Source organism: Choloepus didactylus, chromosome 11, assembly GCF_015220235.1.
Source record: "Choloepus didactylus isolate mChoDid1 chromosome 11, mChoDid1.pri, whole genome shotgun sequence".
Lineage (NCBI taxonomy): Eukaryota > Metazoa > Chordata > Mammalia > Pilosa > Megalonychidae > Choloepus > Choloepus didactylus.
The window spans coordinates 62,750,090-62,767,714 of NC_051317.1; the positions used below are offsets into that span (position 1 = coordinate 62,750,090).

General features: G+C 37.2%; 1 protein-coding gene across 10 annotated transcripts in view; it reads left to right on the forward strand.

The window, feature by feature from the left end:
- SPEF2 (sperm flagellar 2) overlaps nucleotides 1-17,625 on the forward strand; it is a 246,864-nt gene that overhangs the window by 145,129 nt on the left and 84,110 nt on the right. For all 10 annotated transcript variants that reach the window (XR_005210938.1, XM_037799097.1, XM_037799104.1 and 7 more), the window contains 3 exons: nucleotides 4,159-4,286; nucleotides 4,367-4,505; nucleotides 17,482-17,619. Coding sequence is in view for 9 of the 10 variants with exons in the window: in XM_037799097.1 (XP_037655025.1) it covers nucleotides 4,159-4,286; nucleotides 4,367-4,505; nucleotides 17,482-17,619 (405 nt within the window). In the remaining variant the exon portion in view is untranslated. The remainder of the gene's footprint in view (nucleotides 1-4,158; nucleotides 4,287-4,366; nucleotides 4,506-17,481; nucleotides 17,620-17,625) is intronic.

Below are 17,625 nucleotides of genomic sequence, written 5' to 3' on the forward strand. Positions count from 1 at the left end.
GATCCATATTGGAAAGGATAAATTAAAACTTCGAAGATGATATGATCCTGTATATATATATATATATATATATATATATATAATTCTGCAAAATCCACAACAAAGCTAATCTAGCAAATAAATGAATTCAGCAAAGTGCCAGGGTACAAGATCAACTGCAAAAATCAGTAGTGTATCAGTATACTAGAAATGAACACTATGAAGAGGAAATCAAGAAAAAATTGCATTTACAATAGCAACTAAAAGAACCAAATATCTAGGAATAAATTAAACCAAAATGTAAACAGGCTGTACACAGAAATCTATGAAACATTGCTAAAAGAAATTTGTAAAAACTAAGTAAATGGACGGACATTCCATATTCATGGATTAGAAGGCTAAATATTGTTAAGATGTCAATTCTACCCAAAATGATTTACAGATTCAAAGTAAGCCCAAACAAAATTCCAGCAGCTTTCTTTGTAGAAATGGAAAAGACTACCATCAATTTTATGTGCCAGGATAAGGGGCCCTAAAGAGCCAAAACCATCTTGAAAAAGAACAAAGTTGGAGGGACTCGCACAGCAATCAAAACAGCATGGTACTGGCACAAGGACAATCTATGGCCAATTGATTTTTAAAAAGGTTGCCAAGTCCACTCTTTGGGGTAGAATAGTCTCTTCAACAAATGATGTTGGGAAAATTGGATATCTACATATAAAAGGGTGAAGGTAGACCCCTACCACATACCATATACAAAAATTAACTCAAAGTAGATAAAAGACCTAAATATAAGAAACAAAACTGTAAAATTCCTAGCAGAAAACACAGGGAAACATCTTCAGGATGTTGTGTTACATAATAGTTTCTTAGACTTTACACCAAAAGCATGAGCAACAGAAAAAAAAACAATAGGTAAATGGGACTTCAAAATTAAAAACTTCTTTGTTTCAAAGACTTCATTATGAAAGTAAAAATGGGAGGCAATATTAGTAAACCACATAGGTGATAATGGTTTAATATCCAGAATATATAAAGAAATCCTACAACTCAACAACAAAAAAAACAAACAACCCAATTAGAAAGTGGTCAAAAGACTTGAATAGACATTTCTCCAAAGAAGATAATACAGATGGCCCATAAGCACATGAAAAGATGCTCAACATCATTAGCCATTAAGGAAATGCAAATCAAAACCACAATGGGATACCATTTCCCACCTACTAGAATAGCTACTGTTGACAAAGACGGGAAATATCAAGTGCTGGAGAGAATGTGGAGAAATATAAACACTCATTTATTGTTGATGGGAATGTAAAATAGGACAGTTTTTGTGGAAAACATTTTGGTGTTTCCTCAGAAAGTTAAGCATAGAATTACCATATGACCTGGTAATCCCACTTCTAGATATATACCCAGAAGAATTAAAGCAGGTACTCAAACATACATTTACACACCAATGTTCATAGTGCCGTTATTCACAAATGCCAAAAGATGGGAGCAACCCAAGTGTCCATCAACAGATGAATGGATAAATAATATATAACACATACATAAAATGGAGTATTATTCAGCTATAAAAAGGAATGAAGTTCTGATATATGCAACAACATGATGAACCTTGAAGACATCATATTGAATGAATTAAGCCAGACACAAAAGGACAAATATTGTACTCAGTGATATGAAATAATTAGAATAAGAAAATTAATAAAGGTAGAAACTAGACTACAGTTTACCAGAGGCCAGGGTGGGAGTAGGCAATGGAGAGTTAATGTTTAATTGGTGCAGAATTTCTGTTTGGGATGATGGAATAATTAGGTGATGGTAGCACAATATTGTGAATGTAATTGAATAACACGGAATTATATATAAATTTGAATATGGTTAAAAAAGGGAAATTTTAGGTTGTATATGTATTATTAGAATAAAATTTATTAAAAACATGGGACTATATAACAAACATTGAGCCCTGTGTAAACTATGGACTATAGTTAATTGTATAATTATAATAATATTGTTTCATCAGTTGTAACAAAGTTACCACACTAATGCAAAGTATTAATAATAAGGAAAACTGCATGGGAGGGGAGGGGAGGAGTATATGGGAACTCGGTACTTTCTGCAGGATTTTTCTGTAAACCTACAACTTTTCTATTAAAAAAAATAATAATTCAGCAATAGTAAAACTGAATTGTTTAAAAACATGGGCTATGATCTAGTCTGCCTGTGTTCAAATCACATTTACATCACTTGCTAGTTGTGACTTGTGCAAGCTATTTCACCTCTGTGTGTCTCAATTTCCTCATCTTTAAATGAGACTGATAATAGAACCAATCCTATTGGTCACTGTAAGAACTTAATGAGGTATTACACATAAAGCCATGAGCAGTATCTGGTACAAAGTAACAGGAAGCTGTTGTTATTGTTATAGAGAGTTACTGACAAATATTGAGCAAAATCACAGAGTCCTGTTAGGAGGCCTTTTTACTCTTCTAGACAAGAGCTGACAGAGGCCTGAATGAGGGCATTGGCACTGGTAAAGGGGGAAGGGAAGAGACAGAATCTGAAAACATGTTGGGAACTGGCTCTTTCTCACCTTTTGGACATCATCCTCCTCCAACTCACCTCTGTTTCACCAAGATCTACCTGTACTGGCCTGCTTTCTGTCCCTCAAATATTCCAAGAACATTCCCATCACAGGACCTGCTGTTCCTTCTGGTTAGAATGCTCTTCCCCCAAATATTCCTTCTTCTCATTGATGGCCCAGTGCCACCTAAACAAAAAGGTATTCCCTGACCAACCAAAACAAAGCAACACCCTTGCCACTTTAGTAATACAGCATTTAGCAGCTGTATTACTTTTTTATTCATTATCTTTTAATTTACTTAGGTCTTAACTTATCTGCTTACTGATTTGCTTAATTACTTATCACTTGTTCACTGTTTCCCTTCTCCCACCAGAATATAAGCTTCTGAAGTCAGGGACTCTGCCTCAATTCACCACAAAAGTCCTAGTCCTTAGAACAGTGCCTGCATATTGCAAACAATCAGTAAATAATTCTTAGCTGGTTTACTCATTAGCTTTTCACATACTTAGTTAATGATCAAATGGCTTGGACCTGAACTCGTGCATCCTGATTCTCAGTCTAATTCCCTACTTACTAATGATACCTATTTGAAAGGCTTTCATAAGGGAAACTGCATTACATAAACTGTACTTCTCCAAAGGGCATAGCTGTGACTGATTAGTAGAAGCTATAGGAAGGAAAATGTCTACTCAATATGAGGAAGAATTTTCTAGTAATATGAGTTGTCCAACACTGGAGGGGTCTGCCTTGTAATATAAAGTTTAATACACTAGTGAAGTCCATGGAGAGACTGGCATTTCATAATTGGAGAGGAAATTAGCCTAGATGACTTCTAAAATCCTTATGTATGATTCCCTGAGTAAAAAATAATGCACAACCAATAAGGGAATAACTAGTACAGCAAAGCTGAGATTGAATATAATATATATCTTCAATTTTATTTCATTTGGATTATTGTTTATTTGCATTATTAAAGATAACAAAAAGCAACTTTCTAATATTCATGATACACACAGCCAGAATATAAACTCCTAGGTAAAATCAGAGAAATAACTCATAATTACCCTGACATGAACAGTAGGTTTTCTCCATATTAGGCAGTTAGGAAAATTGTGACTTCTGTGATGCTTAAATTCATTCATTCAATAAATATTTTTTGAGCATCTACAATGTCAGATACTGTGTTAATTGCAGTAGAAACTGGATGGTGGTGAATAAGGTAACATAGTTCCTGGTTTTATGGGAATGATACTCTGGATCAAACATAAACAAATAAGCAGTTACAAAGAATATGATTACTGTTTTAATAGGAGAAGTACAAGATGCTAAGAGAAAACATCAAAATATTAGAGTGTGACCCTGTAGACTTCTAGGATCAGGAAAGGATTTCTGGAAGAAATGGTGTCTCAGGTGAGGCATAAAGAACTATTGGAAAAGGAATTAGCTGGGAGGGGCAAGAGGTTCCACAGGGAATGCTTTAACTTAAAGCAGTTGCATTTTGATCTTCTTACTTAGTATTGTTCTTGTGACTCAATTAGTAGAAGAATTTTCAGTTTAAAATAATGATTTTGTGTTTTACCATTTAACAGGAAATACCTTCATTTTTAATACCTTACTGGAAGCTAATAGAAAGTTCCTATATAAACACCATCAAAAGAGTACTCAGGCATCTGAGAGAAGACCAACATTTTGTGCTTTCTTACTTGTATGAGGTTAGGTAAGTAAAGTTACTGAAGTTAGAATTTTACATTTCTCAAGTATGATGTGTAATATCCATCTTCTCTTAATGCCTTACAGGACAAGTTTCCAGCAGTTTCTAAGGCGTCCAGATCACAAGCAAGATTTTGTAGCTCAATGGCAAGCTGATTTCAACTCTCTTCCTGAAGACCTGTGGGATGATGAAGAAACAAAGGCTGAGCTACACCAAAGAGTGAATGTAAGAGGTCTTTGCCCTTTCAGATCTTGCACAGCAATACCCTAATTCATTTCCCTCTTACTTGCATGAAGTGTGGTTTGAACTCTTACCTGCCAACGTTTAAGAGCAGTGGCTCTTTTGCAGTTTGAGTTCAGAATGAGCCAAGGTTGGCAGTGCACAGAGCATTCTTGACATCTATTTTGAGAATTGCTAACCCCTTTCTTGGGCCATGCAATCCTGTTCATGGCTGGAATTGAACACTTGCCTGTCTCAGATGCATTTACATGGATAGTTGATGAAAGGAAGAAGAGGAATGAGGGAAATACATAGAAAAACCTAAAGGGTAGCCTCTATTAAATAGACCCCTTGAGGACAAGTGCCAAATTTCATACATCTTTGTGTCTCCAGCATACACAGTACCTGACACTTGGTAGACACTCAGATCTTCATAAATTCATGAATGAAGTATATTGCCCTAATCCTTTAGGGTACATCTGATGCACAAGAAGCCTGATTTGAATCTATTACCCTGTGTCTTTTCTGTGTAAATTTACAGAGCCCCACATACATCAGAGAAATTCTTTCCCTTGCCATTGCCTTAAGTATACCTACTAACAGTCAGATATGATTATGATCTCAGTATTTATTTGTGCAACAAAAATATTGCCAAACTCTACCCTGTGACCCATTCATTTGCTCAGTAAATATTGTTGAGCATCTACCATGGACCTAGCATTGTTTAAGGAACTGAGGATTCAGCAGTGAACAAAATTTCTATGACCCCATGACATTTATGTTCTGGTGGCCAGGAGACAGATAATAAGCAACAAACAAGTAAATATGTGGTAAGTACGTCATTGGTAACAAGAGCGATGTGGAGAACAACAAAGCAGGGCAAGAGGAAAAGGAACATTTGTATACAGTGGTTGGGAAAACGTATGCTGAGAAGGTGGCCTTTGAGCATTTCAGGAAGGAGATGATTGAGAGAGCCACGTGATGCCTGGGCAAAAAATGTATCAGCCATAGGGAGAAACAGAGGCAAAGGCACTGAAGTGGGGGGATTCTTGGGGTGTTTGAAGAACAAGGAGGCCAGTGCTGCTGGAGCAGTGAGTGTGGGAAAGAGTGATAGGAAATGAGGTCGGTGTGATCACAGGCAACCAGAACATGTAAGGCCTTGCAGGTCATTATTGGAATATGGGTTTTGCTGGGGCTGAAAAGGGAAACCTTGGCTTCTGGCTTAAAGGGTCTGTAGTAGAGTAAAGCATCAGGGAAAGTTAGGAAGTTATTGGCACTTTTGAATGGTGGTTTGGATCACAGAAGGAGAGTGCTGGATGGTTTATCTCAAAGGTATTGAATTGACCAGTGTTTTGGTAAACCTGAAGTATTTTACCTGTTTTCAAAGTTCCTTAAACAATAGTTAATAGCTATGTCAATCCTAAAATATAGCTGCCTCTCCTACCTCTTTCCTATTCATGACCTGAAAGGCAGTCCCCAGCCAGTTTCCTGTGTACTTCCTCCCCCATTCTGTTCAGTTAATTATTGGTAGCGAATGGGAAGGTTTTCAAATTTAAAATATTGTTATTTGGAATATTTTTCTAATTTCAAATGTAACATGTTGATTGACATAATAGATAAATAAGATTGAAAGATAAATTAGATAACAAAGAGAAGCAAAATTTAAAATGAAAAACCCATAATCCCACTATCAGGAAGTAATGATCAGCTACTACCTTTGTACATAGCTGCATATTTTTCCAGATTCTTTTTATAAAAATGTGACTGCAATATACATACTGTTTTGTAGCAGACTTTTTTCAACAATAAGGCACATTTCCCTTTTCAATAAGAATTCATCTACAATATCATTTTTATGATGACTGTACTATAATTTATGTGACAGTTTCTCTGATAGTTATTTCATTGACTGACATTTGTTGAATGCCAACTTTTACTATATATACAACTTTTTAATATGTACAGTGAAATGTCAGGCAGCTAAATATTCACCACATCCTTAATTATTTCCTTAGGCACTTCTAAAAAAGTGGCAATTACTGAGACTAAGGTTATGCTTATGTTTTTAAGTTTTTGAAACACATTAAAACTTGCAGATTTTCACTGCAAGCAGCAGATTATGAAAGTGCATCAAATATTGAATCCTATCATGTTTGTTCATCTTTGCCAATTTAATGGGCAAAAAATGAATGTCTTCTTGTAATTTGCATTTCTGTTTTTATAAGTGAAGTTGACCGTTTTTTCCTAAGTTTAATGGTCATGTATTCATTCTCTTGAAGTCTGTTTATGATTTATACCCATTTTTCTTTTGGGGTGTGGTCTTTTTCTTGTGACTTTCCAAGACCTCACTATATATCAAGGATATGAATCAACTATTGGTCATATGTTATAAGTGTATTCTCAATTTGATGTTTGCCTTATATTATTTAGGTGAGTTTTAATGTGCAGAGAGCTTTTAACATTTAATTAGATAAATATAAACATTTCTTATACTTTGTATCTTTGTGGTCAGTACTTTTAAAATGATTCTCTACCCCAAAATTATATAAAAATATACCGCTACTTTTAATATGCTCACAGTTTTGTATTTTATTTTTAAACGTTTGTCCTTTTGTTACTTTAATTTAATAGACTCTCATTATCCTTTTACAAAAAGGTTAATCATATGGTGTGATAAGACTCACACATATCAGTGTAGAGTAGCACCTGATATATTTAGATTTATGATATTTATTTGTGGAGATACACATACGTACTCTTTTTTATCTTCTTATTCTTGACTTATTATAAGTATGGAAGGATAAAGATAAATAAAGCTTCAAAAAGAAACTAGCAAATAAACTTAAGAAAGGGAGAAAGGAATTAATAAAGGATAAAAGCAGAAATCGACAAGTTGATAATTTTAAAACATTAAATTTAAATTATCTATCCCAGTAAAAAAGCCGAGAAACCTCTGGCAGGAATAGTCAAGAAAAAAATAAAACTTTCCTCTGAATAGAGATTTGGATATATCCCATAGTTTTGTATTGTAGTGCTTTCATTATAATTAATTACCAACAATGTATAATTGCAATTTTGATATCCTTTTTGACCACACAATTATTTAAAAGAACGATTTGCTTCATTTCCCAGTAGCAAATTTGTTATATCTTTAACATTTTGTTCCTTGCTTCTAATTGTTACATTGTGGTCAAAGCATTAGGCCTTTCAATTTTCTCATTTTTAATTTATTTTAGTTTTTCTGTTACCTTCAATATGAAAAGCTTTAGGAACATTCTATGGATATTAGAAAATAAAATATATACTTTCTATTTGGAAAGTTCAAGAAATTGTGGCCAAAACAACGTCACTGATGATTTTATAACTCGCTTTATCAGTGGATCTTCAGCAGGAGTAAACAGCAGAGAAACTTGTGAAGGTTAACATATATATATATATATATATATATATCTCCCTTGCTCCATGCTGTATAACTGAACTCATTAGGCATAGGATAAGGCCCATATAATACATGCTTTCTTTTTAGTATCATAAGTAATTCTGATGGAAGCAACTGCTCTATTCTTTCTTACATTTTTTACTTACATGATCTTTCAAAAACTGAGGAAAGTGTATGAAAAACACCTATAACTATCATTTTTCCATCCATTTTCCTTGACAGTTTTTGATTTTATAGGTTTTAATGCAACAGCAGTAATAGCTAAACACTGAGTATGTACAATGTACTGACACTATCTTGTTTTATCCCCACAAAAACCCTCTGAGGTAGGAACCATTAATATTCTAATTTTATAGACGAAGAAATACAGTAAAGAGATCAACATAGTAACTGGCAGTGCTGGAATCTGAGCCCCAGCTACCTGGCTCTTGAGCTCATGCCTTTAACCACTACTTTAAGCTGCTTCTCTAATGCAGCATTATCAGCCAAGTAGAGGGACGTGGAAAGGTATTTTTTCATGGTTTCTTACACCCATTTTTGTAATTTATTTTTTATTATGGTAAGAATATGTGTGTGTTTGTATGTATATATATGTGTGTGTATGTGTGTGTGTTTGCCATTCTAACCATTTAAAATGGCATTTAAAATTTTTCAGTTTATTTTTTCAGTTAGGTCTTTGGTTTTAGCTCTTTAATGCTTTTAGATATGTGCATTTAGAGCTATAAATTTCTCTCTCAGCACCACCTTCGCTGCATCCCATAAGTTTTAATATGTTGTGTTCTTGTTTTCATTCATCTCTAGATATTTACCTATTTCTCTTACAATTTCTTCTTTGACTCACTGGGTTGTTCAGGAGTGTGTTGTTTAACCTTCAAATATTTTTGAAAGATCTGGTTCTTTGGTGGTTATTGATTTCTAGTTGCATTCCATTATGGTCAGTGAACATGCTATGAATAATTTCAATCTTTTTAAATTTACTAAGACTTGTTTTGTGTCTCAGCATGTGATCCATCCTGGAGAATGTTCCTTGGGTGCTAGAGAAAAATGTATATCCTGGTACTTTGGGATGTAATGATCTATATATGCCTGTTAAGTCTAATTCATTTAACATATTGTTCAGGTTTTCAATTTCCTTATTGGTCCTCTGCCTAGTTGTTCTATATATAGAAGAGAGTGATGTACTGAAGTCTCCCATTATCATTGTACATGTGTCTATTGCTTCCTGCAGTTTAGCCAATGTTTGTCTCATGTACTTTGTGCGGGACACTGTTATCGAGTTCTGACTTGGCGGGCCTGGGCCAGGGGAACTGATCAGCCCCTAGGAAAGGTAGTGGGGCACGGGTGGTAGCGCCCTCCACGGCCCCCCGGGCCTGAGAAAGTGGAGCCGAATGCAGGCCCCATTTCCTCACCCCAAAGTACAACCGTTGGGGAGGGCTTGCCGGAGAAACCCACCCCCCCCATGCCTTACCCGCACCCTCCACCCTCTTCGTTACCGGAGCAGCTCCTGCCACTTTTCAAACAACCTCCGCGCCCAGAACCAATCCAAGCCTTTAACCTCTACAGCTACCCCGCCCTCTATACCGCCCGATATAAGCTTGTACTCTCCCCTAATAAACTCTCTTGGCTTCTTCACCCTAAAAGAAACGTGTCCCGCCTGTTCCTTCTCGCCGCCCTCCACACCTTGCACGCCTCCGCCGGGGACCGGGCCCAGTCCCCCGCCTCGCCTTCGCCTCCGGGAAAGAGCCCCCGCCGCCGGTACCCTCCGAGCAATCCCGAGAGCCTAGGATTTAGCAACCGGCCGCCACCCCCCCCAGACGAGTCAAATACGACTGCACTTTGGAGCTCCTTCATTGGGTGAATAAGCATTTATGTTTATTATGTCTTCTTGCTGAATTGTCCCTTTTATTAATATATAGAGTCCTTTGTCTCTTATGACATCTTTGTATTTAAAGTCTATTTTGTCTTTCTTTTGCTACCCCTGCTTTCTTTTGGTTGCAGCTTGTATAGAATATTTTTTCCATCCTTTCACTTTCAGTGTCTTTGTGTTGCAGTCTAAGATGAGTCTGTTGTAAACAGACCATCAGTGGGTCATACTTAATACATTCTACCAGTCTGTATCTTTTATTTGCAGAGTTTAACCATTCACATTCAAAATTATTACTGTGAAGGAAGTTCTTGAGCCAGCCATCTTATCCTTTGGTTTTTAGTTGTCAGATCTGTTTTTTTCCTCTCTCTTTTTTTCCTTTAAGTTATGCTTACTAATACACTTCAGTTCTTTGCCCTTCTCAAGACCTCTCTCTCCTTTCTTTTTTTCTCAGCTGGTAGAGCTCCCTTTAGTATTTCTTTCAGGGCAGATCTCTAGTTAACAAATTCTTTCAGCATTTGTTTGTCTATGAAAATTTTGAACTCTCCCTCAATCTTGAAGGAGAGCTTTGCTGGATAAAGAATTCTTGGCTGGCAATTTTTCTCCATCAGAATATGAAATATGTCATACAACTGCCTTCTTGCTTCCATGGTGCCTGCTGAGTAGTCAGTACTTAATCTTATGTGGTTTCCTTTGCATGTGGTGAATCATTTATCTCTTGCTGCTTTCAGAACTTTCTCTTTCTCTTCAGCATTTGACAATCTGATCAGTGTATGTCACAGAGTGGATTTATTTGGATTGATTCTATAAGGAGTTCATTGGGCATCTTTGATTTGCATATTTATGTCATTTAGAAGAGTTGGGAAGTTCTCCCCAATGATATCTTAAACACTCTTCCTAGCCCTTTTCTCTTCTCCTTCTGGGACACCAAAAATTCTTACATTTGTTCACTTCATGTTGTCCATCATTTCCCTGAGATCCATGTCAATTTTTTAATTTTTTTCCACCATTTGTTCTTTTGTGTGCTCACATTCAATTGTTTATCCTCAAGTTCACTATTCTTTCTTCTGCCTCTTCAAATCTGCTATTGTGTGTTTCTAGTATATTTTTAATTCAATCAGCAATATCTTTTATTTCCGTAAGATCTGCTACTTTTTTATTTACTGTTTCAAATTCTTCTTTATGCTCCTCTGGAGTCTTCTTGATGCACTTTAAGTCTTTAGCCATCTTGTTGAAGTTGTTTTGGAGATTTCTTTATACTTCTTTAATTAATTGCCCCAAATTTTGTGACTCTTCAAGCTTTTTAATTTGTTCATTCGACTTGTCCATGTCTTCTAGATTCTTCAAGTGCTTTATGATTTTCTCTTGACTTTGGGGCATTTTCCTGTCTTGATAAGGTTATTTGGGTAAATGCAGGATTATTTGAGAATTTTTATGTGATTTGGCAGAGCTACAGCTTTCTTGAGTGCAGTATCCCTGTTCTACCAACAGGTGACATTCTCGAGCCACCTTTTATTCTCAAGCTGCTCTTCCCTGACCTTCTCCTATGTGGTAGGTGGAGTTCAAACCAGGTGGGGAAACAATCAGGGGTCATGATGCTTCTGGATGGCACCCTCTCCTATCCCTGCTTCTTGCCAGTACACCCCACCCCAGACTTCCATGGAAGGAGAGTAAATGCTGCCTCCTGGGTTTTCTCATGGGAGCTCCCAGCAGTATGGCTGTGGAGGATCACCTCCCCAGCTAACTGCCAAGGTGGGTGCACCAGAGTGGAGAGTCACTACTCGCTTCCTTGCCCAGTGGCCATCTCGCTGCTGCTGGTCCAGGGAGACGGTCACAGCCCAAACAAGCTCACCCCATCTCTTGAGGCACTACCTCTCTGCATTTTTGTCCATGTCCCCAGCATCGTACTGTAGCGTTCTCTATATTGCTGGTTACACCCGAAAACTGCAGTCTCAGGCATCCTCTGGCCCCTTTCTAGTTTCTTTCACAGAGGAGGAGCCCACTCTACCTCACTCACCCAGTTTGTTTTTTAAGGGTAAATTAGGTGTTATTAGTTACACTTAAAATGTGCTACCATCACCACCATCCATTACTAAAACTGTTTCATCACCCAAAACAGAAACTCTGTACTCACTGAGCAATACATCCCCATACCTCCTTCTCCCAACCCCGATAGCCTCTAATCTATTTTCTGCCTCTATGAATGTGTTTACACTAGAAATTTCATAAAAGTGGAATCATATAATACTTGTTCTTTTGTTTCTGACTTATTTCACTTAGCATAAAGTTTTCAGTGTTCATCCATATGTATAAAAACTTCATTCCTTTATATGGCTGAATAATGTTCCAGTGTATGAATATACCACATTCATCTCCATTCATCAGTGTTTGAACACTTGGGTTGTTTCCCCCTTGGGCTCTCGTGAATAATGCTGCTGTGAACACTAGTGTACAAGTATCTGTTTGAGTCCTGCTTTCAATTTTGAGGAGTATATACCTAGAGGTGAAACTGCCAGATCATATGGTATTATGGTAATTCTCTGTTTAACTTTTTGAGGAATCACCAAACTTTTCCACAGTAGCTGCTCCATTTCACATTTCCACCAGCAGAACATGAGGGTTCCAATTTCTCCACATCCTCACCAACACTTGTTATTTTCCATTTCCTTAATAATAGATTTCCAGTAGATATAAAGTGGTATCTCATTGTGGTTTTGATTTGCATTTTCCTAATGGCTAATGATGCTAAGCATCTTTTCACATGCTTACTGGCCATATTGGTATCTTCTTTGGAGAAATATTTAAGTCTTTTGCCCATTTTTAATTGGGTTGTCTTTTTGCTGTTGAGTTGTAGGAGTTCTTTATATATAGTCTGGATATTAAACCCTTATCAGACATATAACATGCAACTGTTTTCTTCCTTTCTTTAGGGTGTCTTTTCACTTTCTAGATAATGTCCTTTGATGCACAAAAGTTTTTAATTTTGATGAAGTAAATTTTATCTATTTGTTTCCTTTGTTGCTTGTGCTTTGGGTGTCATTAATAAGATATGTATCTAAATACAAGGTGTGCTAGTTTAAATGTGTTATGTCCCCCAGAAAAAGCCATATTCTTGGATGCAATCTTGTGGGGCAGACATGTTAGTGGGGATTAAGTTGGAACGTTTGGATTAGGTTGTTTGCATGGAAATGCGCCCCACCCAACTGTGGGTGATGACTCTACTTGGATAATTTCCATGGAGGTATTACCCCACCCATTCAGGGTGGCTCTAAATTAAATCACTGGGGCTGTATAAATGAGCTGACAAACAGAAGGAACTCAGTGCAGCTGAGAGTGACATTTTGAAGAGGAGCTACAGCCAAGAGGGACACTTTGAAGAATGCACAGAAGGTGAGAGAGTAACTGTGGATGAGAGACAGTTTGAAGATGACTGTTGAAAGCAGACTCTTGCTCCAGAGAAACTAAGAGTGGACAAATGCCCCAAGAGCAACTGAGAGTGACATTTTTGAGGAACTGCAGCCTAGAGAGGAACGTCTTGGGAGAAAGTCGTTTTGAACCCAGAACTTGGAGCAGACACCAGCCACGTGCCTTCCCAGCTAACAGAGGTTTTCTGGACACCATTGGCCATCCTCCAGTGATGGTACCCAATTGCTGATGTGTTACCTTGGACACTTTATGGCCTTAAGACTGTAACTGTGTAACCAAATAAAACCCCTTTTATAAAAGCCAATCCATCTCTGGTGTTTTGCATTCCAGCAGCATTAGCAAACTAGAACACAAGGACATGAGGATTTTCTCCAGTGTTTTCTTGTAAGGGTTTTATGGTTTTAAATCTTAAATTTATGTCATTGTTCCTTTTTGAATTAATTTCTATATATGGCGAGGTAGGGCCAATTCATTCTGTTGCTTTTGGATAAAAAGTTTTCCCAGCAGCATTTGTTGAAGAGGCTATTCTTTCCCTGTTGAGTGGACTTGTTGCCCTTGTTGAAAATCACTTGGCCGTAAATGTATGGAGTCTTATTCCCTCTTATAATATAAAATAACCATCTTTGCCCCCAAAGTACTTTTTGTCTTGATTGCTACTCTATCTTATATCAATACCATAAACACTGCTTTATTTTTTCTATATTTCCTCATATAAATTTTACATGCTCTTACATTTGATTTTTAGTGTCATTTGCTTTATGTGAGTCTCTAGTAAGCACCATATAAGTTGAATGTGGGTTTTTGGACTCAATAGAAATCTTTACAACTTTTGCAAAAGAGTATTTTTTAACTGATTTTGTCTGAACAACTATTCAATCAATAGTTATGAGTCTTTCTTAAATATACCCCAACCTAATTATTCATGAATATTTAGTAATTTCCTAGTTCTTACCAAATGAAGTCTAAATCCTCTATCCTGGTTTCCAAAATGTGGCTCAAAATCCCAGCAGCCCCTATGGTCATTATACTCCAACCCACTGAAACACTCCCTGTTCTCAGGTCACGCCCTATGATTTACTGCCTTTGAGTTCTCTCTTTTAAAAATGCCAGTTTGATGGTGGGGGGATTGGTTTTCTTCATTAATTTAAATTTCTGTTTTTATCAGTGAAGTTGAGCATTTTCCCATAAGTTTTTTGGTCATTTATTTTTCCTTCCCCCTGAAGACTGTTTTGATGCCCATCCATTTTTCTGTTAGGATCTTGCTCTTTTACTGCCCCTGCGCTTGTGCTCATATCCTTCCCTTCCCCTAGAAAGCTACATCAATGGTGCTCAGCCATCCTCCAAGGCCTGATTCAGATACCTTCTCCTTAACACTAACTTCTCCAAATCCCATCCCAAAGCCAAGAGATCTTTCCTTCCTCTTGATTCTGAGGAAACTGTCTTCTACCATTTTATGGTACCTAGCATACTCTTCCTTGTTCTTTAGTTGTCTGTGTATACAACATTCTGCCATTCTTCCTCTACACTGCCTCCTCCACAATTACCTAGAGTTCATCCCTGTTCTAGTTTGCTAATGCTGCCAAAATGCAAAACACCAGAGATGGATTGGCTTTTATAAAAGGGGGTTTATTTGGTTACACAGTTACAGACTTAAGGCCATAAAGTGTCCAAGGTAACACATCAGCAATCGGGTACCTTCACTGGAGGATGGCCAATGATGTATGGAAAAACTCTGTTAGCTCAGAAGGCACGTGGCTGGTGTCTGCTCCAAGTTCTGGTTTCAAAATGGGTTTCTCCCAGAACATTCCTCTCTAGGCTGCAGTTCTTCAAAAATGTCACTCTTAGTTGCACTTGGGGTATTTGTCTTCTCTTAGCTTCTCTGGAGCAAGAGTCTGCTTTTAATGGCTGTCTTCAAAATGTTTCTCATCTGCAGCTCCTGTACTTTCTTCAAAGTGTCTCTCTTGGCTGTAGCTCCTCTTCAAAATGTCACTCTCAGCTGCACTGAGTTCCTTCTGTTTATCAGCTCATTTATGTGGCTCCACTGATCAAGGCCCACCCTGAATGGGTGGGGCCACACCTCCATGGAAATATCTCATCAGAGTTATCACCTACAGTTGGATGGGGCACATTTCCATGCAAACAGCCTAATATAAACATTCCAACTTAATCCCCACTAATATGTCTGCCCCACAAGATTGCATCAAAGAACATGGCTTTTTCTGGGGGACATAATACATTCAAACCAGCACAATCCCCTTGCCTCCGGCCCCACCAAACACAGTATATGTTACGGATGTCTTTGAAGTCAAAAGCAATGTATACATCCCTCTGTGCATCAATGACATTTAAAACATTTAGCAAGTATCACAGATGGGCACCAAACAGTCTAGCATGGACCAATCAGAAAGCACACCAACTGTGAACAACTAGTATGACCATAAAAGCCATACTGGCTAGAAACCATCACTGCCTCTGGGTAAGCCCATAATGAACATTATAGTTTAATCCTACTTTATCCCTGGTAACATCCTCATTTTTGAATTATTTCATTCCAATCTTATGAATTTAATAGAGTTTCTTCTATTGCATTATCCTCATTTTGCCCACTAGAAAACTAAGCCACAAAGATCCTGTTACTTGTGAAAGTTTTGCACTGAGGAGCAGAAGACAAATCAGAAGCAAGGTTTCCAGACTCCTACTTTTGTACTTTTCCTCCTACTACATCCTCTCCCATTTTTTAAAAATGTGTAAATATTCAATAAGCACAAGCCAGTACTTATTGAATGTCTGGCAGAGCATTTGTGGAAGGGCTATGGAGCTATCAAGATCAGCACTAAAATGATGATGTATCATTCTGATACTTATTATATTGCTATAAAAATGACTTGTGATATTTTTATTTTATGTGCAGCCTCTACAAGGTAACAAACCAAATTGCTAAGGTAATAATTCAAATACAAAGTGTTCCATAAACAGCATCTGAGAAATAAAATTCACAGTAGGCACTGGAATCAAACTGCTTGGTTTCAGACTCCTGGTTCTACCGCACTGAAACAATAGGCAAGTGCCTTAACTCTCTGTGCCTCAGGGTTTTTTTTGTTTTGTTTTGTTTTGTTTTGTTTTTATCAGAAACCCACTTCTTGGTTATTGATGTAAGGATTAGTGAGGTAAAGCACTTAACACAATGCCCAACACATAGGAAGTGTTCAATAAATTATTATTATTGTGAAAGCTGTCAAATCTTGGACTGTGAATATTTCATTCATGAAATCTTATTAAATAGCAATTATTTTCTTGTTATCAATGCAATTATAATAATAGTTTGCATTAATTGGGGACTTGTGTGCCAAATTCTGTACTAAGTGCTTTGCATACATTAGTGAATTTAATCTCAATAACAAATCAAAGGAGAAAATACTATTATCACCATTTTATAGTAGCTGAGACCTGATGTAGTGGCACATATTACTCAAGACCACTGGCTCTGGCTTGTATCCTGACTCCACGACCTGCTGGTTCTGTGACCTTGGGAAAATATCCTTTCTGTGACTCCATTTCCTTATCTGCAAAATGAAGGCAATAATAGTACATAACTCATAAGGCTGTTGTGAGGCATTGAATGAGTCTATATAAGTACACTGCTTAGAGCACTGACACTTAGAAAGGACCCAGTAGTTATTATTGTTGTTGACTTCATCATCATCATTGCTTAAGTTCTGTGAGTGGCAGAGTTGAAATCTAGAAAAGACATTTTTATTGCTAGCTTTGTAAAATGAAGCTTATTTGGAGATAATCCCTCTCAGTCAACTTTCCTTGGTGAATGTCATGTGACACACCCTGCCACATGTGATATCAATTAACAAGCCCATGCTCCTGGCTTAAATAGAGCTACCCACCTCTTCTACCAATACACCATTTCCTCCATAACTCACTGAAATGACTTTTTCAACCACATTTTTTGACAAAGGATTAAAACATATAAAACAAAGACACCAATCCATAAATAAAGGGAACTCTAGTGGGTTTGCAGTATGCATGGATATATGATTTGAGAGGTAGTCTGAGAAAATGAGAACCTGACATAGAGTAGAAGCACGATAAATATGAACAGATAAAAAAAATACATGAGTGCATTAGTTCTAAATTTTCTTTAAGGACTTTTTGAAGACTGGCAAAATATTTTAGTTTTATTCCACAAAGGTAATTTGAGCTGTAGTTCTAAAGAGTAACAGCAACATTTCTTTTCTGTTCAGGATTTACGAGATCGCCTGTGGGACATTTGTGATGCCCGGAAGGAAGAGGCGGAGCAGGAGCGTGTTGATATCATTAATGAGAACTGGTTACAGGACTCCCTTGGAATCACAATGAACCATTTCTTTTCACTGATGCAGGTAAGA